The sequence below is a fragment of the Pavona decussata genome, unplaced genomic scaffold, assembly GCF_977016875.1.
Source record: "Pavona decussata unplaced genomic scaffold, jaPavDecu1.1 SCAFFOLD_102, whole genome shotgun sequence".
In the NCBI taxonomy this organism is placed as follows: domain Eukaryota; kingdom Metazoa; phylum Cnidaria; class Anthozoa; order Scleractinia; family Agariciidae; genus Pavona; species Pavona decussata.
In genome coordinates, this window is record NW_028145517.1 from 7,767,224 (window position 1) to 7,794,051 (window position 26,828).

A 26,828-nucleotide genomic window follows, 5' to 3' on the forward strand; every position below is an offset into this window, starting at 1 on the left:
GCCACTCATTTCAAAGATGGGTGATTTGCATGACTTCTTAGAATTTTGACTTCCGTTTTCTTTTAATGCTATTTAAATACTGAATTTGGCACAGCTGAAGGCTTTTCTAGTTGTCACTGCTTTTCGATTAAACCTTTTAAGCCCGAAATTTGGCTGATTCCTGTTGGTATTAAGGTCAAAGGCTTTGGGCAGTACTTGTCACGCCAGCAAGCTATTTTTACCCGATGCTAAGGAAATATTGTATAGATTTTTTAGCTGTTTTAATGATGATTCGGATGCTTGCGGAAAGATAACATGGAATCTAAAGCACCAAGGAAGTTAAAGGAAGGTTTTCTAGTGAAGAAGGTAAGCGAAGTACACTGAGGTATTAAAACATTGTGTAAGTGAACTAGTGAAGGAAATATTATGTGCACATTGAATTTTTATTGAGCTTATAACTGAAGCAGAAGCATGGAGGAACCTCCTTTGTGTTGATAGCCACAGTACATAATATTGCTGTGTTACACCTTTGTAATAAAATCATTGTTCATTGTTTGTAGCTGTTGGTATTAAATTGTTATTGTTTTGTTGTTTTATGCCGTCAACAGGTTGTTTAGAGTGTTTTACACGCTAACATTAACTTAGTGTTCCGTTCAGTTAAATTATTACAAAGCATAATTAAATTGTTTAATTTTCAATAATATTGATATTGAATGGTGTTCACACCCCACCCCCTCCCTACCCCACCCCCCAAATGGGATGCTTGTCCATGGTAGGGTTACCCCCTGCATTTTGTCATTGATACCTATTTATACACCTGGATGAAGTGGGACAACGTAGAGTCAAGTTTCTTGTTTAAGGAAACAACACAGCATTGTAGAGACTGTAAGTAGTAACATATCCTTGGACCATCCTGTCTCCAATCTACAAACCAAAAGTCTAATTGAAGGGGTGCCTGGAAAAAAGCCCAAAGTGACTCCTGATAAACTGCTAGATTCTCCTTCCAAATGTTCTTTTTTTTTTGCTTGTGAAATAAAAGGAGAATTTGACCTTACATCAAAAGTCACTTAGGGCCTTCTTCCGCGCACCCCTTCAATTGAAATTCTAATGTGCTTACCAGTCCTCCTGAACCTACGTTAGGTGAAGGGGTGGGGTGGGGGAAGAAAGGGGAAGCAAAGAAAGCAAAAGAAAAATTTAGGGGACTGGGAATTGTTGGATGGGGGAGGGGGGTGAGAAAAGTGTCAGTCTTTCCCCCCTTTTTGTGCACCCCCCTCCCCTCCCTCTCCTCCTTGTCCCAATGCCTCCAGTCCTCCTTGGTTTGACAACTCTCACATGTTTTGTTTTAACAGGGTCATGTGCGCCATAACTGGAAGACAAGGTGGTTCATTTTGTATGATGAGGTACTGGTTTACTTCAAGAAAAAAGACCAGGTCTGTGTCTTATAGTTTATAAAATAATTAATAATTGTTATTCAAAATGTAAACTAAATAGTACTGTAAATCAATAAAATATGACCAATGTCTAGAACTGTAAGAACAGGGCTGTCATTAGGAGCCATAAGCTGTAATTAGCCTGTTAGATAAGATTAGGAGATTGATAAAGGATCTCAATACTAAAGTTTAATTTGTTTGCTAGGATCTTCAAGATTATAACTAAGTTTATTTTTCTTTGTTTTGTTTTCTCATATAAATGATAGATTAAAGAAACAGTTGGTGAGATTCCTCTACAAGGTTGCTTTTTAGTTTCACCTTGCATGGAATACACCAAGAAAGAGGTAATATATTGTATATACTATGTACAGTAAGTTTACAATACAGCTTCTGCATATTATCATTATTGTTGATATAACATAATAAATAAATATGTTGAACATAATAGGATGAACAAATACCATACAAAATCAAAATTTTACATACCCTAGAAGTATTTCGAAGCCAAGAAAGCCCTTATACAAATAAAGGAATAAATTAACTTTTTCACAGTCTAACCCTGTGTGACATGACTTTTGATACACACCTCACCTGACCATTGCATTTTGCCTGCGTGGTGTAGTGGTCAACATATCCAGGGAGACATGGGTTCAATTCCCACTTTGGACAACATGGTTTTGTTTTTTATGTGAGGTATGTGTTGAAAGTCTTGTTACCCAGTGTTAGACTGTAAAATGTTCAGTTATTCATTTAACATTGTGATCATTATTATAGTTATATGTTAGGAATATCAATAAACTATAGCTTGTTTTGTAGATTTTTTTTTTATAGTGGTTTGATATCAGATGCGTTGCAGACCACATATGCACTGTCCAGAAGGAATGGATGGGATACAAGCCCACTACAGGGTTGCCTCTTGAAGCTTTGTCAGAGTTACTGTAGTCAGAGACAAGACTTGGAATTTGTTATATTTCAGGAAATTCTAACTTGCCTGTCAAAGTCATTGACAATGTGAAGATGGGAGGCAACTCTGCTTGAGTTCTGATCTCTCAATAATACTAATGATTTTGAACAATTTCATGACCTGCCAATGGTGTATTTCAGGGTGTCTTCAGGATAACAACCAAGGAGAATATAGAGTACTTACTGCAGGCAGCAAATGATGAAGAACGCGAGGAGTGGACCACAGCGATTGCAAATGCAATTAGGAGACTAGACATAAAATATAAGGTAGAAGAGAGATTTTAAATTGAACTCATGTTTTTATAGCAGATAGGTTTGCCAAAATTTCCTCCATCTGATTATCTATCATCTATCATCTGATCTTAACCACCCAACCTCAGAATTTGATTTTTTTTTGGTTAGATGACGCCCCCCCCCCCCCCCCCCACCCCCTGTCAAGGAAAACTGGGTTTACACTGCACATCGAATTAATAGTCAAGTTTTATTTTTTACAGTTGCAAATTGTTTTGATAAACATCAAGCCACCATATTTTATGGGGTTGGAGACCCTCCATTTGAAACCATTTTTTCACATTTTTCCTCCTCCCTTCCTCAAAAATTCTTGCAGCCCATCACACCGGAAAACAATCAATGGCATTTTGAGTAGTCTGGAGTTGGCACTTTCACTAAGTTCACTTTTCACAACATCCAGTAATTGGATGCACCTACCAGCTTACTAACAACACACTCGTGGTACATGCTCCAGTTTTGGGCCAAACAAGGGGCAATCACTGAGGACATATCAGATTCAAGAAGTTTGAGCATTTTAAATTTAAATCATTTTTATTTGTATTTTATTTATAAATCCCAACAAATTTTATTACGTTTAATCAATATTATTTTCCTTTCCATAGCAAACAGACTCTGAAGTAGTTCACAGATGTGTTTATTCAAGATCAGCTGTACAGTTTTCTCCCACCCAAATAAGGTACATCCTACTTTAGAATGCATATTCTTTTATAATAAAAATATTTTAATAATTTTCTAAACAACATTTTAAATTTTTGCAAAATTTAAAATCTTCTCAGAGAAATAGTGGAAGCCATGCAAGATGCCGACGCTGGAATCCCACTTGATACACACATGTGTGCAAAAGAAAATAAAGCACACAAACTCTGCTTCACAGGTAAGATAATTTCTACGGGACTTTTATCAAATTACCATTTGTACCTGAAGATGTAGAGTTTCTCAATAATTTTAGTATCAAATAACCCATCCCACACTAGCACAGAAATTTCACTGCCTGGATCAGAAATTTTGAAAATGAGATTCTGTTCCAGGCTAACATTTTCTGGGACTTGAATATTCAGGTAAAGAATATTGTCAATTAGAATTTAAGCTCTCACAGATATCTCTTTTAAAGGCCCAAAAATGGTCAAGGAAAAGAGTAGAAAACATTTCACTTATTTTGCTCAAAGTTTATCTTCTTGGATGCTCATATTATTATTGATGGTAGAGTATTGATTAATCCACCGATACATAAAAATTGGGAGTAAATTGACTTTAAGACATTGTTAATTTTGTGCACAGGAATTCAAGTAATTGACTGGTTGCTCAAATGGTCATTTGTGTCTGATCGCAACACAGGAGTCAACTTAGCTTGCATGTTAGTAGAAGATGCCCATCTCCAGCCTGTTGGCCTAACAAGCAAACTTTCATTTAAGAGGAAGACGGAATTTGAAAATGCTACCACTTTTCTGGATGATACAGATGCATTTTACCGTTTTGTAAGTTGGCTTTTAAGTGTATATGACAGAATTTTTTATTTGCGTGGTCAAATTAATATTAATACTGTTCTCCGATGAACATCAGGAAAAAATCCCTTATCACCCTTTTCTTCCCTGCAATTGAGGCATATGGAAGTGTCAAATGTCATTTCCGGTTGGGTACAATACCGCACAAGATGGCAGATTGGGGATATTAGGGCTGTGAATTAGTGAATCCTACGTATTTTCATTCATTACGGAAAGGAAAATACACTTGTAGAGTTGCCCTAGAAAACAAAAAGCATTCAGAACCAACTTTTTCTTTCTCTGATGGCATTATGAGGTTTAGCATTTTCTTTTCCTACAGTCAGCACTGAGATACAGTGCTCAGAATGAGTTTCCAGACTTGGAACATTCAGATGATTCCAGTGATTCAGAGGACGAAATACCAAGAGATCAGGTATTACTAAAATGACGGTGAGGCAACTTGACTTTTCACTAGACATTTTTGAAAAAAGTTACTTTTGACTTGACATTTGACTGTCTTGTGATTCATATTCAGCTTGAATTGACGTGAATTTTGTTGTGACTTTCAATTTGATTTTTTACTTTGTTTTTATTGCAGAGTTTGAACTGAACCTTTTTCCATAACTATTGACTTCAACTTGACTTTTGTTGTGACCTTTTACTTCACTTTTACATGATGTTGAACTTGACCTTCTCAAACTCATTAATAATTCATCAAGAGAAAACAAAGAAAATCACTACTGTGACCGTGGCTTGGATATGTGATCCTAATTACCATAAAATTTTGCCAACTTTAGCCTTGAATTTCTCCAAGAACTATTGATCATTTGAGAAGCCATATCAAACACTCAAAAGTATGTTTCATCAGATATCCAAACACCACAAAGTCGTTTAAAAAAACTCGGCTGTGCCTCGTTTTTTCAACCTACTTCTCAGTGTTTGGATATCTGATGAACACACCTTCTTGTGTTTGATATATTACTTCAACTCTAAAATTGACCTTGGACTTGATTTTTGGCCCAACGTTTATTTCAGTGACCGTCTGCTATTATAATTATTATAATAAGGTAGCTACATGTAGACCTTGTGTAACTTAAACAATTTTCCTTCTTCTAGTGTGGAGCCATCAAAGGCACTGTTGTCAAACAAGGCTTCCTACAGAAAAAGGTGTGCAGATTCATACTATTTTTTGCTGCTGTGGGAAGAATCACTATAGTTGACAAACTTCCCCTGAGTTGGCTAAAATTGTGCTCGGGGAAATGTGGCCAGGTGCCTTGTGTGAACAGGGCTGTCCTAAACAGGTTAAATGTACTGAATACTGAAGGTAAAACAATTTTATTGTAGGGTCATGTTCGACACAACTGGAAAACAAGAAAATTTATTCTCTGTACTGAACCAGCCATGCTGTTTTATTGCCGACCATCTAAGGTAAGAAAACTACCTTGGGGGAGAGGGGGGGGGGGGGGTTCTCCTCAGAATTTTTGGTGGGGTGTGCAGTTCAGTTATCCAAACCCTCACCCAATTTCAGACCAAAATAGGTCATTTTCTGGTACCCTTTTTCAGACCTGGGATCAAAAATTCATACGTACTTCCAGTCCTGGTTTCTAGAATGCATACTCTTTTTCAGACTTTCAGACCAAAATGGTTAAAATCCATACACTATTCCAGACCAAAACAGCTCAAAAACCATACTCTTTGGGGCTACACATACCTGGTAGCTTATATGGGGGATTAGCCCCTGTGCATGTAATAAAATAATTATAAATAGAAACTTTATTTCTGTGTCAATATAATATAGCGGTTTCCCACTAAGTAAGGACACCTATCTAAGAATATAGAAATAAAAATATGCATAAAACCTATATCATAAAAAAAAAAACTAACAAAATATAAACATACTCAATCAGAAAAGAAATTCTAAGAATTGCCTATTGGTTCCGCTTTGAACAGCACATACAGTGAGCAAGAGCCAATTTCTTCAAAGACCATCAAACTATATACTGTACTAGATGCTTTTGACATTACCCGCCTTTGCAGATTGCTGAACATTTGTCACTCATGTGACTCCCTGTAGCGTGTTGGTTTGAATCCCAGTGACAAGTTTGCTAAAGAACCTGGATTTCACTTGTCCTGTCGGGATTTTTTTTCTTCTGTCTTTATGTTTATTCTAGTAACAGGTGAAAACTATTTACTAGCTAATCTATCTTCTAAATATAAGTTGAAAATTATGCATGCTGCAGATCACGAGAACTCATTTGGGAAATGAAAAACGGAGAATGAAAATCAGCAAAAATAATCTGATGTCATGTCATGTCTCGCTGCGCCAAACCCGTACGCATTAGGCTGTGACGTTCTGCTTTCCTTCAGCAAACCTTACTCAGGTCCAAAGTACCTGTTATTTTTCTAGGCGTCTGACCCAGTTGGTCAGATCAAGCTTCAAAACAGTGAGACGAAAATCCTCCAAAATGAAGATGCTGCTGCTGAATGCGATCAGGGTAAATGTGGTTTTGTTTTTGTTTTTAATCTGTGCCTGTTTACGTGTTTATTACTCAGTTATCAGAGTAATACATCCGTCATTCTTGGCAGTGCCCATCCCCTAGGGAGGAGAGGGGTGGGGGGTGACCGGCAAATGCCCCACGGTGGGGACAAACGAGCTGTTCAAATGCCGCGTGGAGCAGTTAAGACACTAAGTTCATTTCTTCGTTTCTGGGCTTACTTTCATTCTAATGAAAGTCAATTCAGGCCAAACTATGTCTCAGATAAGTCTTATTTCTCAGGGTGTCGTTCCAGTGACCGTTCGTTATCACACGGCATGTCTGAAAACCAGCTTGCTGAGCCATTTACCGTGTTTAAAGAAAGTTGATTGATTGATTGATTGATTGATTGATTGATTGATTGATTGATTGATTGATTGATTGATTGATTGATTGATTGATTGATTGATTGATTGATTGGATCTAACATCTCTGTTTTGTCATTAGATAGATAGATAACCTTTGTTTATACACGATGGATATAAAAGCTATAAGCTTGTGGTGTCTTGTAAACTAAGGGTGTACATAATCACAAATTTGTCGTCTTTGCCGATGAACTTATCACTGAAAAGAAATGACATTGCTATTAGGTGAGAATCACGAGGCCGTCAAATTCCCCGTAAAAAGACTAATGCCCCACCCCCGGTACGGATAATATGGGATGTCCCCCGGGGGAGGGTTTGGACACTGCTGGGATTGACTTTCTGCCTCATTAACATATACTTATCACCATCTAATGACGCCAATAAAATTAAAAACTCTGAATATAACAGTTCCACTTTTCTCTGAAAATTTGAGCCCAATACATCGAATGCTTTTGGAGAAATTCTCTTCTAAAAACTCGAAATTTTACAGAGAATGTATGGCTCATTAACTTTTTTGCCACCCAGCAATTTCGCAGTTTTTGATGGCTGATATTTCCTTCAATATTGCTTGCAAAGAGCTGAAAATTGCACAAATTGCTCAAATTAATCAGCTCTTTCAACTTTTGCATTTAGTTCATACATACGGCCACGGCTTCTATGAGTTAAGTCGTATGCTAATGAGGAAAAATGACGTCAGCAAAGATTCGCCTATATAAAATACGTAGAAACTAACAAGTTGGGGGCGACCTGCATAATTGCAACGTCTTACATGGTTGGTCTAGAGGACAAAAGAACGAACAACAGAACAATGTTCCCAGCCCTAAAAAACAATGCAGGCGCAGTTTATCAGGGTCCAGTGAAAATAGAGCTTTTGAAGGGGGCTGGTCTACTGTTAAGGTAAACATAGTAACATCGCTGTTATTTTTAGTAGGTCACAGGAAGCAAATTGCAGGATATACATTTCTCCTGCGCACACGGAAAGGAATCAAGTATATTTTGCGAGCAGCGTCCGAGGAAGACAGAATGGACTGGGTACAAACTCTCCAGACCGTATGTGAAAATGCGTGAATGTTGAAGAGTACAATGATGTGTACTCTTATAAGCATGTGCTTGCTACTGCGAGAGGTCGACTAGACGAAAGGCCGTCTTGGCCACACCAACATCGCGTGAATTAGATGTATTGTGGTCACTGAAATTTCAGCGTGTCTCCGTGCCAAAAATCATGCCTTGATCAAAGACCAGGTACCAGATTTACGAAGTCCTCCTCGCCTCGCGCTTGCCTCCGCTCGCCTGCAAAACGCAAAAATATAACACCTCTTTTGCAGGCTATCCTAAGGTAAGATTTATCCTGAGTTAAAGAACAATACTAAGGATTTAAAGAACAATACTTAGGATTTTTCTAAAGTTAGGAGAGCTTCGTGTATCTGTCTCTAAGCTAAAAACAGGCTAAAGATCAGGACACCATGTTGAACTATTAAGATGCGTACAGTACCAACTATGCGTCAAGACCAAGTATCGGCTTCAGTTTTTCTTGAACGACGCAATTGCCAAGATAGTTGGTGTACAGTAGACGCATAATCCGTTTTGTTCCGTTCTTTATACTAGACAAGACGCATAACTCCACTAGAAATGTTTGCCCAAGTTCGTCCAAGATGGACTATGATTGCGTTCAAGTGTAAAAATCGGTCTGTTACAATATGTATACGGGCCTTTATTATCGACCGGGCTAATTCCAAGATCGCTTACATACACTCTATTTTATAACAACCTTTTTTGTAAGAACGTCGAGGCTGAGATTAACAAAATTTTAAGCACATACTAAGAACATGCCCAGGCTGAGATTCAGTTAGAGCATTTTTTTTTGTTGTTGTTGTTGTTTTTGTTTTTGTTTTTTTATCCGTCGCTTTCTAAAATGAGTGATTAAATGCCAATAGTTGGTTGGCACGGTACCTGGGAACGAAGTTGGTTCAGCCTCAGGCTTAAAATTAGACGTTCTTCTAAAGTAAAAAGAGTGTAGTTTGGTAACGTGCTTTTGATCAATATCTCAATAACTCTTTTTTGTTTGGTTTGTTTGTTTTTCAAATCAAATACGATGATGTCATATGTATAATTTTAACAGAAAACAAAATATATATAGAAGGGAATTTTTACATAGCGATCAAAATTTCAAAAGCTTTTATTGTTTCACCAAAGAATGTAATATATAAAAACTTTGAATTTGAGCAATAATGAGATTGGGGGTGATTATTGTTTGTTGTTAATAAACAGGATATATATAATGGAGAGGAATCCTTTTATAATAAAATGTGTTCATAACTATCAACTAGAATACTTGTGTTTTGTAAACGAACCTAGATGAAAATGAAAGCAAATTGTTTAGTATAGACATACCTACCCGCTTCGACTAGCTTTAGCTATTTGCGGGTAGGTATATAACCAGCTTGTAACTGCCTGTTTTAATAAAGTGTTGTTATTGTTTGTTTTGTTGGTTACCAGAATAAAAAAAATTATGTTATTGTTATCGACGACTATATTCAGTCGACAACTTAATTGAATCGACAACTAGTAGTGTTCGGAAATGCGTTTCCACACACGAAAAGTTTAGTGGTCTTCAGTTTAGTCAACGGTTGTCGATAAGCGGTAAACTTGCTTGTAATGCGCATGTGTACATCGTGCAGAAAATGGTGGCCGCTGCCCAAATAGACTTTAGTAATCGATGACTTACTTAAAAGAAGGGAGAAAGTTAGTTGTCGATAACAAAACTTACGCGTTTCTTATCGACAATTTAAGTAGTTTCCTTTTGAAAAGGAAAACTACTTTGTTGTCTACGACTATATTTTTCACCATTTGTAGTCGATAACTTGATTCACGCACGAAATGTTTTGTCGTCGTTATAAATTTTTGTTATCGACAACTAAAAGTTCAAACCTTTATTCAAAAATTACTAGTCCTGCAAAGGGGGTGCCATCACGCAAGACGTCTAACTAAATAACATGAAATAAAGTTTAAAATGACAGCCTCAATAAAATCACCTACAAAAGAAAAAGGATAAAAATATCATAGCATCAATCATTGTACAAAAATAAAAAAAAAATCATCATTGACTAAAACACTCAAACAAGACTTTTTTAAATTGGTCTGCAGACTTAATATCAACAATTTCGCTTGGCAACGTGTTCCAGTCCTTGACAGTTCTGCAAAAATAACTTCTTATAATTCTCAGTATTTGGTAAGAGTTCAATAAACTTGTTCTGGCTAGAGTCCCTTAGATATCTTCTGCGCTTCATAACATAGTCTGGGAAAGCCAGGCCGCCATCATCACATCCTCTTCTGTGAAGGCCCTTAGTACCAAAATAGCCGACGTCTTGGCTCGGGTTGCCAAAATGCCAAAAACACTTTATAAAACTGAAAATCATCACGAAATAAAGTTTCACGGTTGTGCTTTTGAAGTCTTATTCACAGATGAATTCGAAATTAACTCCAACACTCATCCCAAATATTCTAATTCTACAGAGGCGACCAAAATGTTGATCAATCCTTCCGTTTGTACCCCTGGAATAGATCATTTCCTAGTTGCTTTGAACCTCATTATGACAGTGAGGCTATGTGTAAAGTTTTTGTGATGAAAATTAGTTTTCATTCATATGCAAGCAAAACTAATTTTCATGTGAAAAGTTTCGCACTTAGCTTCGCTTTCATTTTGAGGTTCAGAGCAACTCGGAAATGGCCTATTATCGTAACTACTTTTTTCCGGTCACTTCGGAGTAGCTCGGTATACTATACTCAAGAAGTTTAAAATCCAGTTCGTACATTTTCTCTAATCTCTTGAATTCCTGCTCAGATATTTGAGAATAGAACGTTTTCATTAGTGGTCCAGTTTCCTGTCCTTCTGGTCTTTTTTCCAACTTGGGGAATGAGATCACTTCTTTAACACCCATCATTCCAAGCACGCGGTCGACGTCCGATTCCAAAGTTTCAAATTTTCCAATAAAGTCATAATTTATGCTACAAAGCGAGCATAAATCGTGTTGTTCTTTCCAGTGCACATCGCGCCTATTTTGGGGGCTTAAATCAATTAAGTATTTTACAAATTCACTGAATGTGACGTGATCCTCGTCGGTGATTTCCCTTGTTAAATTCTTCCGATATTTCTTGATGATGCCTTTGCCAAACCGGTGGTGAAATATTTTTTGATAATCGTACTCAAACTTGTTCCTGTATGCTGACACAATGCGCTGCAGGGGGTCGCGAACGAAGGCAATTTTTTTGTATGTTTTCAACATGTGCCTTATTTCCTCAATGGGATATTTGTTCAAAGTGTCCAGTAGAGGCGTTCTATGTGCCACAATTCTCTCTATTTCGTCCGTGGTGTTGTAATGCCCGTTCAAGACGAGAAAAATGCGCTTCCAGTTGCTGCATGCTGCTTTTGGGACGTAGCACAGCAATGTTTTATAGCGATTAGACACGAGTATTTGAACCAATTGAGATGTATCATCAGTCCCCTTGAGCTGAGCGTATTGGTTGGGGCAAGCAGTGGAGACGCTCTGACGGCGAGATTCACTCATATTTGGGACGGGCTTAAACTGAAGAAAATAAAAAAATAGTAATTGGTTATTAAGATTTTGAAGAGTTTTGTCTGTAAATCGATACATCATTCTGAAGGCATGGTGCTACAAAATCTTGAAACTCCGAAAATGAAACGCGCTGGTCGGCCAGTTCTAACAAATGGAAAGTGAGGTGGCGTCGAGTTTCGGAAAACCGTTCTTCACAAGTGTTTGGTTTTGTTAATTATTTACTGAAATAAAATGAATGCAGTGGAAAATGAGAAAAACGCTTAATTCGCTTTGTACGAAATGCTGAGGGTTTTTGTCTGTACTTACCAGTTCTTGCTCGCGAAAGTCCACTTTCCATAGTCCTGGGCAAAGTGAAATAAAATATGGCGTTTGGTTTCAGTGGAGTACAACATACAGTTCAGTTTGCCTTAAAGAAGTAATATTTAATGATTAAACAAACAAAATATTTAATACTCTTTTCTTGTAGCCTTAGGAATTTTTAGGGACTATAGTAAAGTAAAGAATCTATAGGTTGTTATCTTCTTTTTATTTTTTTGACTTTCTTATGCAGAACTTTAAGTCAGTGAAGTTACAAACCTGGCCGTCTTATATTGCGTCAAGTGATGCAGGCAAGCAGCTATTTTCTGGTTCGAAATGCACGGTCAACTACATTCTCAACAAAAGTGTAGTAGATAAAGTTACGATGTTATCGAAAAGTCTGGGTTTTTTTGTGTTGGTTACGACCATGTCAGTTCTGTAGAAATCCGTCGTAGAAACGGTGGAAATGGTTCATAGAACTGTCTTTAGTTATTCTCATAAACTAACAAGATTAATTGAAACTATGTACATCGACTGTCCATTTAAAGTTATAATGTTATCTGTTGTTATGGTCCCATTTAGGGAACCAGGTGGAGGGAAGTTTGTTTCTAAAGAAACGGCTGTTTGGTTTTATCTTGCCTTGTCCATGTACAGCTTTCAAAGGCCCTCACGATCAATTCGTCTCGCTGACTTCAGTTTAACACCGTAGAGAACGGCCGTGGAACTGGGCCTCGCTTCGCTCTTACCACGTGATCCGAAACGGACTGTCCGAGATGACAGACAGAGAGAGGGGTACAGGAACTAGGCAAGGTTTTATCAACAGAGTTGAAAAAGGTAAAGAGATTCTAGAGCTGACATCGTTTCGAGCGTTAGCCCTTCGTCTGAGCGAATCCTATTGTTTGAGCCCCGCTCCGCTACAATCAAAGCTGTCAGGAGTCCGTGTTGTTTATATTTCCCAGAAAAGAACAAAGAAAAGCGAGCCAACTGAAAAATTACAGCTTATAATTGATGAATGAATTTTACTGCCTTTAGATAAAGCTATCTATGTATCCTGTTCTGTCTTTAGAAGGTCGCACTCCGGTGATCGTGCTCGAGGGAGCAACACTAGAAAGGTCTACTGAAAGCATCTCATCAAAGTCCTGCTCAGTAGTTTGAATAATCACACGTCACAGTACGGAAACCTCTCTGAAATTCTAACGAACCAGTCCCATACATAATTGTACATGCACCACTGTCATACTAACACTCTTCCAAAACACGGCGAGCGTAAATGAAGTTTGGGTTTGTGCAGAAATCTTGCCAGAATATCATCCACGCACCTTAAAATTCTAATCAAATTTGTACGATCTGGCGTTGACCGATTTCGTGAGGTAAATGGTTGTCAGTGATACTGAAGTGACATTAAAGTGATTGCAAACAACTGAAACACACACTGACCTTTTCCTTGCTGGCTGGTTGTCAAGTGATAGAAGTTGAACATCATGAATACTGTTGCAGCAGCAAACACCATCAATAAGACGCAAAGGAGACGCGGTATACGAAAACGTCGGGCCGCAAACTTCATCTCCTCTCAAACTAACTGTAAATATCACAATCTTTCCAAGAAAGAAGATTTTACAAGCTAAAACATTAACTTAGACTGTATATAAGAATGGGATCACTGAGTTAAGGGCCTTGAAGTTAAACCTCAAGCAACTCTATTGTTTAAGGGTTTATTGTATTTTTACCCAAAGCTGTCAGCTTCTGTATTACGATTTGTTCGCTATTGGTCAATGAACCGAAAAACTGTTTTTAACATGGAAACACGGTAGATGAATTTTAAAATAATACAAAAAAACAAGGCCTTGAATCTATTTTCAGCAAAATTCCTTGTGGTCGAATACTTTAAAAAGTAGCGCAAAGTATGATTATGCAGCCTTTGGAAGCGCATCATTGCTAGATTGTAAGATATTAACATATGAATGATAAAGCACGAACCGTAAAATGCAAAAAAGGCGGCACTGGTCATGATTATAATCAGAAAAGCATTTAATGATGTACTTAGTCTTCAAGCGTGACGTCCCGCTCAAGGGAAGCGTACGGCTCTTTTGACACGTTACCGTGCTACCACCAAAAACGTAGCTCCACTCCTCACAAAACCACATACAACCCACAATTCCTTGATTCGCTCGATTCTCTGGTCAACCAACAATAATACATTACCATCACCAAACATTCGTTTCTACTCCCCACCGACGCAGCACCACAGTTTTTTTACAAACTAACCCCCTTATCTTTTTTTCATTTTCTTTTTTTTTAGTAGGCACCTGCCTTTGCAAAGATTTTCAATTTAAAGGACGGCGAAATATGTCAACATATGCATGCTAAACGGATCTAAACGGTGTTATCATTTGCCCAAGGTTATGTAGCTGCAGTGATCACAGGGCAACAATTTTTGTGGGGTAGGAGTGATAATCCGCCGGCTCCATAAACTGGGCTATACGGGAAGACTCCACCCACAACCGGGAGTACTTTTTCTAACTCTTAGTATGCAAAAGCGTTGTCGTGTGTTTTAAGGCATTTTAGAATTACGGTTCACGAAAATTGTACACTATTAAATTACCGTAAATTTTTCCCCGTTAGTTCGTGATATTCAATGATCCATGCATGAAAGCTGAAAAAAAATCAAAGTGTTGGTCTAAAAAAGAAAGGAACACTTAAAATGAAGGCTCCGTTGAATGGCCTCACTTTTCAGGCAACAAACTGCATTTGCGTGAATATGGAAAGCCAAATCAAAAAGTAACATTTTAAGTTTTAATTGAACGGTGTGGATTTATTTAATGCTCGTGGGGTTTAATCTTCCCTAATATTTAATGGTACGAAAACACAGCAAAAATAAAACCCATGTTTAAACAACATCTAGAGATGTTTTATCAAGTTGGAATATATATAGTTTTTAGAGACTGTAGGCTTGGAGCCGTTCAGTACTTCTGCACTGTAAACAGGCTTACGATATTCAAAAATTTCATAATCCTTGTCATAAATTTCCCTCAATTGCAAGAATTCCCGCTCTGATATTTGCAAATAGAATTTTTTCATCAATGTTTTATTGTCTTGCCCTTCCCTCCTTTTACCAATACCCGGGAATGTAACCTTTTCACTCGCATCCATAATGCTAAGCGCGCGTGCCGCGTCTGATCTCAAACTTTCATATTTTCCAACGAAGTCATAACTTATGCTGTAGTTCCCAGTGTATGTCGAACTTGTCTTTGGGGCGTAAATGAATAAGGTATTTTACAAATTCATTTAATGTGACATGATTCCGATACCTTTTTATCATTTCTTTGGCATATCGTTGGCGAAACCTTTTATGATAAGAGGCAGTGAACTTGTTTCTGTAGGCCGACAGTAGGCGCTCCAGAGGCTCTCTTACAAATACAATCTTTTTGTCTGTTTGCAACTTGTGTTCGATTTCCTCTGTAGAATATTTGTCCAAAGTATCTAAAAGTCCAGAATCATGTGCCGTGGATCCAGAAATTTCAGCCGTGGTGTTGAACTGACCATTCAGAACCTGAAGAAAAATGCGCTTCCAGTTTCCACACGCCACTTTTGGGACGAAACAGAATAGGGTTTTATAGCGATTAGACACAAGAATGTTGGTCATTTTGGGTTTGTGCGGATTGGCAGCCCCAAGTTCACCGTCTTGACGCTTGCATTTCGTTGCGATCCTCTAGCGGAATTCTCTCATTTCAAGTGGGATCTGGAAACAGGAAAGAACAGATATTTGTAAAGGCTTGGATGCTGTTTGCATTTCCTTGCAATCACTCGTGGCGACTTCTAATCCCCCTCCGGCCTGGGCTGCAAAAAGAGCCTCAGTCCAAGCATTCTGACTCAACAGGGAACGACGCATAATTAATTGACAGTCTGAAACTGAATTAATTGAAAGACTGCTGAATGTTGCTTGTTTTGTCACACTTTATACATAATACACCCATGATACATTGGTTTGGTCACGGGGAATTGAGCCTGAACTGGAAGCCCAGGATTTCTGATGTCCAGACTTCGCCAGGCTTAAAATATAACAATATAAAATTGGTACAAAATTGGTTCAGAAGGGGCAAGGTACAGAAGGTAGTCTTTCTTCTCAATTGTTCGAACGATTCTCTTTTGTAAGAGAACCTTAGCCTACTTATACTTGATACCTAAGAAGTCAAGGTCCAGACTAGATAATAACGCAAAGCAGTAGGGTAAACCACAAGTTAAATCAACGAGTTGTATAACGAAAAACTAGGAGAGATTTTTTAGATAAAAAGTATTTACACCTATAGATAATACCAATTGTCTTGGCAATTTTAAAGGCACCTATTTACAGGGAGCTTGATCCTCTTGGCTCATAAATAAATTTATCATCATCCTTAATGCCATTATTAAGAAGTATATGAGAAAAAAATACTAAGAATTAAATGCAATAAACTGAAAGAGGTTAGATTAAGAAAAAAAAGGGCGCCCCTTGTCGTCTATATCAAAATCTCAGCCATTTCTCTCACATATTCTTAAAAATTCTTCCCGTCTATCTGCACTTTCTGAACGCCTAGAATATTGTGAGGGGAAACTTTACTTAAATAAGGGACCGTTCATTTTTTATGAGCATGGGGGGGCTGGTGGGATTTGGTTAATTGCCACTACGAAACTGTATGACCCCCCCCTAGCATGCAATTTTTTTCCACATGGCCCCCCCCCCAGCAGAACTATTTTTTTCTGATGACCCCCCCCCCCCTCCCGCCCAACCAGAAACAAATCATACTCCTAACTTTAACAAAACGCTTATGTACTGTTTATATCAAAGATAAACGTAATTGTTACTGTGATTTCTTTACAGTACTATTAACAAGTAACCGTTCTCTACTTAGGTAAAGATTTCTCTTGTTTAAAAAACGTTTTATAGATAGCAACACGTTTACGGCAACGACAAACCCTAAATTTCCATTTAGATTCTCAAAGAAACTATAAAAATTAATCAAGCAAATGGTTAACGTGAAATTACTCCCCTTCGAGTAGAAACAATTAATACACGTACAGATCTGACTAACAAAATACGGATCGAAGTATACCAATCAACGATTACGAGTCATATTAAACAGAAAAAAACAGCGGACGCACAGATATCAGTCGCGTAGGTAAGGGTTAGATAGGGGTGTTCGTTGAGCCCCAAATCTTGCTTACTAGGGGGGTCCGGGGGCATGCTCCCCCGGAAATTTTTGAAAATCTAGGTTCCCAGAAACCTCATTTCCTGCATTTTGAGACCCATTTTAGGCAAATCACGAATTTGTTTTACAGCAGCTTTTTGAGCTATATACATCATTCCTACGGCATAATTGTTTCAACTTAAACAAGAAAGTTCAATGTACATTCCGCGCCCTGTCGAGTTCTGATAGCTATTCGATCTACTGATAGTCATACACCAAGCTGGTAAACTGCATCATTCTCGGGTGTAGGCCTTCGAACAAATTGACTATCTCGTCAAAATTGACAGGCATATCATATTTGATATGCATTAGAACCAGGGCAGACATTCTACTCTCTCGCATGGTACACCTCATGTAATTGTTCAACCTCCTCATTAAGTGCTTTTTCTTCCGCCATTACTGATCTGTAAAGGGGGTTCGTTCGCACCCCTCGAACCCCCCCTCCTACGCGCCTGGATATTAAAGTACTGCTATTAAAAATGACAGTTAAAGCTTTTCTGAAGATGGCTTACGGCTCAGATTTACCGTCAACTGAAGTCACCAACAACAGTTCTATTATTAAAACTAATCTGGATGTTCACACTAGGCATACTACTGAGTCTACTGATACTCCTGGGTTCAAATAATTTACTAATCAACAGTCTTTATAAAAGTGAGTACTATTAAAAAGAACATTAAACAATCTATTGATATAGTTCAGAGTATAACCACTTTGTAGAAAACTACTCCCCCAAGGATGATTCAATAGTGAGACTGATACGTTTTTATATTAATTTGAACTTGTACAAACATAGGTGTCTACCTCAGTTTATATTCATTATTGCTTTTCCAACAGATATGCTTCATTTCCTCAGTTGTTGTTAATATAAAATGCAGATTTCGACCTCAGTATGTAAAACAAATTAAAAGTGGTTAGGAAAATCGCATTAAATAAAATTGAAATAATATTCAATTTCTTCATCTGTTTCTGTGTTGAGCCACTTTCAATTTCCCCTACTAGCCAATTATTTCTGGTGACCCCCCCCTCTTTCACTCATTTTTTTTTGGTAGCCCCCCCCTTTAGTGCCATTTTTTTTCTCGTGGCCCCCCCCCTAAATCCCACCAGCCCCCCCATGCTCATAAAAAATGAACGGTCCCTAAAGCTTGCAGATAAAAAAAGTTCACCATTCAGATGAAACATTGCCAGATACCGCCTCCTGACTGCTGTTCAAATATCGCGTAGCAAAATGAAATTAACAAAAAAGGTTTCTGTCAGTTCTGGCAGTCAAATGGACAAAAAATCTTTTTAAAACCTCGGAGACATCTTTGTCTCGTGTTTGTACAGGTGTCGTATCCTGTGAAAATTAATGAAATTCAAAACTGGTGCTAAATAGTAAAGCCAACAGACACGGTCACCCAAAGAGAATATTTAAGAAAACTACAACAAATGTCGTTTTCTAATTTCCAAGATCGTTTTCAAATATCAGTATCTTATTACCCCTCGGGACTTTTCAGGGATGGATAATTTACAACACGGCTGTGTGGGGGACTTTTCCGGACTGCTTGTGGCGTAGTTTACTGGTCTTTTAAAAGGGATACGTGCTACACAAACACAGTTTGATCAGCTGAAAATTTTAGAGAACACTTATCCCCGCAATTTCTGAGGTGTTGTCGACTTTCCGAAATTACTAGGAAAAAATTTATTTCTCTGAGAACAAACGCCATTTGCCGGTTTATCCCATGTTATTAAGGTTTTAAGTGACAAAACAGCACACGAAACGCTATAGTTTTCTCGGCTCTTTTCTTCACAACTCAGTCCATCTGAGACGGATTATTCGTCCCGGATATATTCGCCCACGAAGCGCGTTTTAATTTAATCAATGCTGGCCGGAAAGCTACACAATTTCGTTTCACTGGCAACGAAAGTGTTTCATCAGTTTTCTCTGTACTTACAAGTTCTTGCTTCCGTGTTATCTGCTTATGGATTCCTGGGGACATTAAAAGGAGTCTGCTTAATAAAAATTTCTCAAAGAGTGTATACCCATCGAGTGTACCTTTTTTCAATTAGAGTAAAACCGTTGCTTCTCACGATCAAAGGTGTCTTGCTCGCTTATGGTATACGGCCTGGAACAGTACGCAGAATACGATATGACCAAGAAAGACCGACAGCTTTGTTACAGCGTAGCGACAGGGTCGAGGTGTCAACTATTAAAGTAAAGCAGTTCAGACACGCTCATGGCACGCACCGAATCAATCAATCACGAGCCTGAATCTGATATTAATTCAGTATGGCCGAAATGTTTTAAAGGGAACTTTAAAACTTATCGCTTCTTTTGGATACTCTGGTTCAATAAACCGTGCTTTTCATGTGACACATCCTATTATCTGAAACAAAAGGCTTTAGTTACGGGCATCTGAATCAGGCTGAAAACGAACCTAGCGCTGTTTGAACTTAACACACATCTCTACCAACCTTCCATTTGGGTTTGGTTTGTCTCATTCACTGCATCGGAGAGTGGATGATAACGATTGAACAACACCAAGGATGTCCCCAAACTACACACAAAGAAAGCAGTGCCAAATATAAACGGATTACGGCGCTGGCTAAATAGCCAACGCATTTCTAAATGAAATCTTCGTCAGTTGTTGGTATGTAAAATGGTCTCCGGTTATAAACTAGACTGACTTCTCTAACACGGGACCCTCAAAATAGGACAAACTGGACACCTCGCTTGTATTGTGTATACTGGGAAACTCCACAAAATAATGTTCCTTCACAACCAACCAGACACACACAGCGTCAGTCAAGATTTCACCGAGTGTCAGCGAAGTGTTGGCTCGTTTGTGTTTCAGTACACAGAAAGTTGATTGCGTGTAAATTGACAGAGTCAACACTCTAAGTTCCTGACGCAATAAAATTTAAAATTGCGAGAGCTGACGATAGTGTGTTCTGGAGACAAACTGAGCGCGGCCAAACAAAGCAGGGCTCGGTTGTCGGAAAGCCGATTAACGCTAATCCTCGATTAAAATTAAACGAGATCTTCAATTTACTCCGGCTTCAAAAATGATTTTAAAAGCTAATTTCAAGCTAATGGTAAACAAAAGTCCAAGTCATAATTAAGAATCTTTATTGATTAGTAATTAAACTTGAATCAAAATTCGCAAGCCGGCAGCACTGTAAGTCCATCATCATCATCATCATCATCATCATCATCATCATCATCATCATCGTCATCATCATCATCGTCATCTCGCAGCGTTGTGCTCCACTCGGCGTCGTTTTACGTTGTCTGTGAAAAGAGAAAAAATGCAAAAAGGGGTGAAAATGTGCCAGGAAGTAACATTTTCCACACAAATTTATTTAGTTATTTTTTTCAATTTTGTGACTAGTCAACAACTCTAAGAATGGAAATTTTCTTCTAACATTACCTGGTTGAATGTTGTGGGAAGAACTGACAATTTTATTTGAAGCCGGGTGGAAAGGTTTTGAGCTCGAGGACTGTTTGTTTATCGTTCCGCTGTTGTTGTTACTTGAGTGTAAATTAGCCGGAGCCAGCATTGGATGACTGCTTCTGTTGTTACTTCTGCGATAACAAAGAATCAAAATAACAAAATTATTAAGACTGAAAATGCAATCCCATTTAACGATTAAACCTTGAAGAACAGGGCCCAGTTGTTGGAAAGCCGATAAACACTAATCTTCGATTAAAAGTTTACCGAGGTTTTCGTCACCCTCCCACAAAATGTTTTTACAAGGATAAAACCTGGTTTTGAGCTAATGGTAAAGAAAGGTCTAAGCCAAAACAGGAGGACAGCTAATCCTGGATTAACGTTAACTTTGATTCGAGTTTATCTAGTAATCCGTGAGGATTCTCCCAAAAGATTTTTGTCCCTCAGTTTTGTCTTAGACTTTTCTTTACCATTAGCTTAGAATTAGCCTTTAAAATATTTTTAACGAGCGACATGAAAACCTCGGTTAACTTTTATTCGTGAATTAACGTTAATCGGCTGATTGACTGTAATTACAATTAAGCACTTTACCTGGTGAAATTTGCATCAGATCGTTTAACAGAGTGAGGCTGGTCTAACAGCTCTTGTTGCTCCGGTCTCAACAGGAATTTCTCGCTGCAAGATTTGAGAGCCTCTTCAAATCCAAATGACTGATTCCATAACGCTGGGTCATCTGTTAAGACAAATGAATGATTAAATAACTGTTATTAACAGCCTGTTTACAGATTCATCTTTAGAGAACAGGAAAAATGGGCCAGGACTTAAAAGAATAAGTTATAAAAACTCAGTAGTTTTTGTTTGCAATCTAAGACTCGTCTCAGTGCAGATATATTTTCATCTTTAGTAATACAGCTCGCACAATAATTTGAATTAAGTTGCGACAATGGTACAATTATAATTGATTTGACCTCTCAGCAAAATCAGTTGAACCCTAAATAGCAATGTAGTTCTAAACGTTGAACACGTTAAACGTTAAACATTTTTGGTCCCAGATTTATCCAGTTGTTCACTCATTTCTACTCGCATATGAGACAAACTTTTCTTTGCTACCTTCTTACAGCAATAAGCAAGAGTTTCTGTAAAGTTGTGAACGTGTAAATGATGCTTTACTGTTGTCCAATATATATATAGCGAACGCGGAATCAATATTTAAGTACGAAACCTTTCACGTAGTACACAGTTCAGTTGCAAAACAAGAAAAAAATGTTTTTCCATGTTGAACATAACCAAAGCTTCTTTTCTTCAAAATTCAGTTCACTGCCCTCTCTTTATGCTGTAAAAATAGAGCATATTAACGGCTGAACTCCTTGTCCAACGCGGCCATGTTGAAAGATGCACCACATACGAATCAAGCGCACCGGTGCATTAGGTGCACCCGAGTGCACCGGTGCACTAGGAAGTGGTGCACAAGTGCACCCCAGTTCACTGGTGCACTAATGCACCAGATTTCAGCGAACAGATATATAAGCGTGCGCCGCTTTCGTTCGAAAGTATTATACCTCATGTTGGCGTGTATATTTTGTATCTAGCCCGTCGAGATGGGAAAAACTGGAGCTGAGCGACTACGTGAAGCGCTTGAAAGGAAGAAACAAAAGAAAAAAGAAAAAAATTCACGATTCTGCTTGAAAAACAAAGATAAAATTCTAGAAGCGAGAAAAGGGCAGCGGAGGAAAAAGCGGCCTCGTATCGCTGTAGAAGAACAAAGCGGTCAAAGTGGATTGCCCAAACCAGATTGGCGGCTTTATAAAGCACGTCATAGAGCCAGAGAAAGAAAAGAAAAAGAGAAGGCATCTTCCAAGAGCGTTATTGTTTCAGCCAATGCAGTCCAAGGAGAATTTTCCAACAGAACACGGAGAAAACGAGCTGTTGATGGCACGAAGAACAATCTTCCGTGCGGTCCAAGAAGAAAAGTTGCTGTCGTTGCTTCTCTCATCGAAAGCTCCACTACGCCGTAGTCACTACAAGGACTTGGCTATGTAAACTCGCCCGAAAACCAAGAACCACCAACCTTTCTATCTTCCGCGTGTGATACAATGTAAGCATGTACTGATATTTTCTATGGAATTTACAAAAGGTTCCTCCTTTTGGAATAGTCTTAAGTGCCTGTATACTTCTTATCAATGCTCACAGGCCACTGGGGTTAGATGGAGGCAAAGCCTAAAGCCAAGATTCAGCCTTTTGTGAGGATAGTGAAAAACAAATTCTTTAAGATCAAAATCAAAATATCACCTTCTGGAATGACACTGTAGTTGTCTTGTTGTCCAGTCATATCACCAAAGTCCCTGGGCCCATGTGTCCTATTCTCTGTGGGTGTGGTCACAGAAGGGGTACAGCTTTTTCTGGGTGGCACCATAGCAGGGGTAGATGCGGCTAGTGGTGTTCTGACTGGAGGAAGGCAGGGTGATGCTCTCTGCTGTTTATTCTGAATTTCCATTGGAGTCCTAAATTCATTTGGTTTTCTTGAAGTTGGATTCAAATCGTCATTTTTTAATGCAATGTTTTTTGTTGTATCTGGTCTATCACCTGAACTGTTTTCAGTGCCTTTGGAGGTAGCAAGGACATGGCTCTGTCCAGTGTGTCTGGTATTGTTATCTGAAAAAAAGCATGTAAAAATAATATACAGGCTGAGTAATTAAGTGAAAGATTCATCTTTCAACATCAAAATGTCCAGTTGTTTTCCTGGGGTATATTACCCACACTGACTTTGCACATTCATAACTTTTTTCAAATACTACCAAACCACTAAAGTTTGTCATTTTTCCTAACGTTAATCTGACAACGATTTTGTACAACACTTCATCATTCCTGTGACTTGATGCTTCCACGGAAACAGGATTTTGACTGCCATGTTTAACGTTTTCTTCATAATCTGAAAATTTTACCTTTTTATGAAGAATTTTAAGTTTATCATTTCTTTATTGGTTTTGATTATTTTCGAGTCAATTTAGACACTTTTCTGAGGTTTGACAGGAATTAAGAAACCATGATGGCAGAGTCCAAGAAGGCAGTTGTGTAAAATAAATTATGTAAATTCTAGTGTTATCTGAGGTCATTCTTCTATGCTACAGACCTCAAAGGAAACAATTTGGGACATACTAATACACATGACTTGTGAATCCTCCAAGTTTCATTGACAGAATTTTAATGCATTTGAAGTAATGAAGGGAAAACATAATGGGGTATTGTGCCGCCATCCCCCTCCACACTCCTCAAATAGGATGAAAGGATAGTGTATACCTACCAATTACTGTAAAATTTGGCTCAATTTGATAAAATGAGCAGATGAAAATAAACCTGATTTATACAAATCGGCAGCAGTGCTACAGATTTTTTGAATCAAGCCAATTTTCATCCCATGCTAAACCAACAGAAAAAGAATTTGATGAGTAAATGGTCACTTGTAAATATTATTGGCTCATGTGACAGAACCTACTAATTGAGCCACTAAATTGACATGTGTAAATTAGCCTTAAGGTTGAATTTCCTTTCATTTCAAAGCCTTTACTAAATTAAGTACATACATGGCACATTCTCCTTTGCAATCTCAGATTGTTGGAGATTCTGCATTTTTGCCATCACCCTCTGTCCTGGCCTTCTCATGAGATTTACATTGTACTGAATATTTTCCTAGAAAAATAATAATGCTCAAATATAATTTCAAATTAAGAGACACTCTCCAAGTTCTGTGATTTATAAAAGCAAGAAGGACAGTCAGTATTTTACTTGGGTTTGGTGGACATTCCCTATCCCATCTTCTAGGGTTGAAAGAAATCCAAAAGACACCTGTCTTTTGAAAGTATAAACTGACTGACTAATTTACAAAGGAATGCAAGGCAGAGTGGCCAGCTGAGAAATCAAAGTAGGTGGTGATTTTTGCTGGCAGACAGCTACTTTTGACAACCCTGATCTTAGCTGTGGTAATAGCAACTGCACCCTGCTGGGTGTTGTATTGTAGTACACTGATTGTAGTGAGTATCACTGCCACTATTACGAATCATGTTTTGCAGGTTGTCAGTGCTGCATACCCTTAGTTACTTGTTAAATTTCAAAGGGTCTATTTGCAAACCATGGAGTTAACCCAACATCTTTAACTCACTGTTTTTGGCTGCTTTGTGATGAACTTTAAGTAATCTTTATCACTGATACAATTGCCAAGTGACTGTCCAAAACTCCTACAAGAAAAAAAATTGGAAGTTTAAAATTGAGAAAATGAGCAACCATTTTGAGTAACTAATTTAGGTTGATATCAGTCTCCAAGTTTTTCAAGTGCATGAAATGACAAGCAAACTTACTTGAGGGCTCTCTTCAGTCCATCTGTGACTGCTTCTTTCCTTGCCTTTTCAAGGGATAAAGCTTTGGATTTCATTCCCTCTGAGACACCATACCCAATATCCTCATGAAAAACTCCATCCTGCAAAAGAAAAATTGGTATTGCTAAAAGCAGGTCTGCAGCCTAGCGGCCCACAGCACAAGGCATGGCCCAGTGGCCTCCAACCCACACTGAAGCCCACAGCCTGGCAACCCATTTCTAACCCTAACCCGAGGGATGAGAAGTGGACCGTGGGCTGCAGGCTGTAGGGTGGGTCAAGGACCGACAGGTTGCAGGCTGAGAAGTGGACCATGAGTCGTAGGCCTGCTATTAGTAAAATCCAAAAACAAAAACATGAGCGCACCCTTCAGTCTTGGAAACATGGAACTGTGTATAGTGACACTCCTAACTTGCATGATTAATGACTAAGCTAGACTTCACTATTAATTACTTTAATTAAATTCCACAGAAGGAAGAAATTATCAAAATCTCACCTTTAACTGAACTTTCACAAAAGCACTCACTCCAACATAATACTTGTTTCCAACCTGATCAACAAAATCTTCAAGGGAAGGTGGATTGAGTAAACCAGTAAACCAAAATTACAGCACAAATTGTGATCAGTGTCAAAATTCTTCTCACCTATATTTTGATGGGTTACTGAATGGGACCAACCATTGAATCCAAATGTTTCATTAGCAAGGTTAATTAGCTTCCAACCCTCAATATAAGCAAGCTGAAAATAAATAAAAAAGTAAGGAGTTTCAAAATACAATCTGCGAACTCCAATAGTGATCAACATCAAATTTCTCAGTACAATATAAACAGATGATCACCCGAATCATGATTTTCACAGATGATCGATCGTTAGAATAAAGGGCCAGAATGATCATTAATACAACTTCTCCCAAGTAGTACTACAAGCTATACATGAAAACTGGTGAGGAGAATTTCTGAGGGCTGTTTACATGGAGGGAGGAAGATCCTAGCACTAGGAAGATCCTAGAAGGCGGAAAAACTTTTCGTTTGCTTTACATACAGAAATTTCGGCCGAAGAAGTTACCAAGTGGAGAAGGAAAAGAAGAATAACTGTCGGCCTTGAGCAGCTGAAGGCCAGGCTGCCGCCATGTTTGTTTTTTTTGTCCCCGGTACTAAGATCTTCCGAGCGAAAGCAGTTTAATTACATGGTGCTAGGATCTTCCTAGCTAGATGTGCTAGGATCTTCCTATCTCTAGGAAGATCCTAGCGCTAGGGCCAAGTACAACTTTTTGCATGTAAACTGAATAGAGAAAAAATATGGCGCCAGGATGATCCGCCCTCTAGGATATTCCTAGTGCTAGGATCTTCCTCCCTCTATGTAAACAGCCCCCTAAAATTGATATTAGGTCCCAGATCAGATTAAATCAGATCTGAGTAGATCAAAATAGAACCTAAAGATCTAGCTACTTTATCATTTGAAAATGTAAGCTCATTTGAAACCTGATTTGTAACTTACTTTTTGACCACCTGCTCCAGCCCTTTGGCTGATATATTCCGGGCCGAGTTTCTGATTTAAGGCGTTTTGGATAGCCTCATGCTCTTCGGGGGTGAAATTTGTCTAGGAATTCAGAAAAACCAGGATGAAAACATGATCAGAAAACACGGCCTTTAACTCGGCAAATGTCGACTCGATCTGTTGTGTTTCAGAGAAACTTACCTTTCCAAATGAAACCACAGATGCGCTGTCAGTGTTACTCATCTTGAATACACACTTTCATGAAAATTATAAAGCTGAGATTTTAATTTTTTTCCTGCAAGAAAAGAGTACCACGAAGGAAAACTTGAAGGAAATTGTTTTCAAATTTTGACAACATTGACTCCTGACCAATCAGAATTTAGCAAATGCAAAGTC

At 38.3% G+C, this 26,828-nt stretch overlaps 3 protein-coding genes and 1 pseudogene across 6 annotated transcripts; 1 reads left to right on the forward strand and 3 right to left on the reverse strand.

The window, feature by feature from the left end:
• Positions 1-8: 8 nt before the first annotated feature.
• On the forward strand, positions 9-9,292 carry LOC146472048 (pleckstrin-2-like). Of its 2 annotated transcripts, none has more exons than XM_085120596.1 (12): positions 9-345; positions 1,329-1,409; positions 1,676-1,753; positions 2,514-2,639; positions 3,266-3,339; positions 3,440-3,537; positions 3,942-4,138; positions 4,485-4,577; positions 5,261-5,311; positions 5,489-5,572; positions 6,552-6,639; positions 7,975-9,292. In XM_085120596.1, the coding sequence occupies exons 1-12, from the start codon at positions 295-297 to the stop codon at positions 8,109-8,111; spliced, it is 1,158 nt and encodes a 385-aa protein (XP_084976722.1). In that variant the 5' UTR covers positions 9-294; the 3' UTR covers positions 8,112-9,292. The 2 variants fall into 2 exon arrangements, with proteins under 2 accessions (XP_084976722.1, XP_084976721.1); XM_085120595.1 differs by having other exon boundaries at positions 12-345; positions 7,972-9,292.
• A 497-nt stretch (positions 9,293-9,789) lies between these two features.
• LOC146472049 (carbohydrate sulfotransferase 11-like) lies at positions 9,790-14,119 on the reverse strand. 3 transcript variants are annotated; one of them, XM_085120598.1, is made up of 3 exons: positions 13,352-14,119; positions 11,924-11,958; positions 9,790-11,620 (listed from the first exon to the last, which is right to left on the reverse strand). In XM_085120598.1, exons 1-3 carry the CDS (start codon positions 13,476-13,478, stop codon positions 10,784-10,786), a joined length of 999 nt encoding a protein of 332 aa, XP_084976724.1. In that variant the 5' UTR covers positions 13,479-14,119; the 3' UTR covers positions 9,790-10,783. The 3 variants fall into 3 exon arrangements, with proteins under 3 accessions (XP_084976724.1, XP_084976723.1, XP_084976725.1); XM_085120597.1 differs by having other exon boundaries at positions 9,790-11,626; XM_085120599.1 differs by lacking the exon at positions 11,924-11,958 and having other exon boundaries at positions 9,790-11,626.
• A 667-nt stretch (positions 14,120-14,786) lies between these two features.
• Positions 14,787-16,140, reverse strand: LOC146472050 (carbohydrate sulfotransferase 11-like; annotated as a pseudogene).
• A 3,264-nt stretch (positions 16,141-19,404) lies between these two features.
• On the reverse strand, positions 19,405-26,760 carry LOC146472051 (uncharacterized). The gene is made up of 11 exons (XM_085120601.1): positions 26,634-26,760; positions 26,433-26,534; positions 25,580-25,673; positions 25,432-25,499; positions 24,921-25,039; positions 24,725-24,800; positions 24,150-24,255; positions 22,858-23,220; positions 21,160-21,301; positions 20,548-20,702; positions 19,405-20,408 (listed from the first exon to the last, which is right to left on the reverse strand). The coding sequence occupies exons 1-11, from the start codon at positions 26,673-26,675 to the stop codon at positions 20,365-20,367; spliced, it is 1,311 nt and encodes a 436-aa protein (XP_084976727.1). The 5' UTR covers positions 26,676-26,760; the 3' UTR covers positions 19,405-20,364.
• Positions 26,761-26,828: the final 68 nt, after the last annotated feature.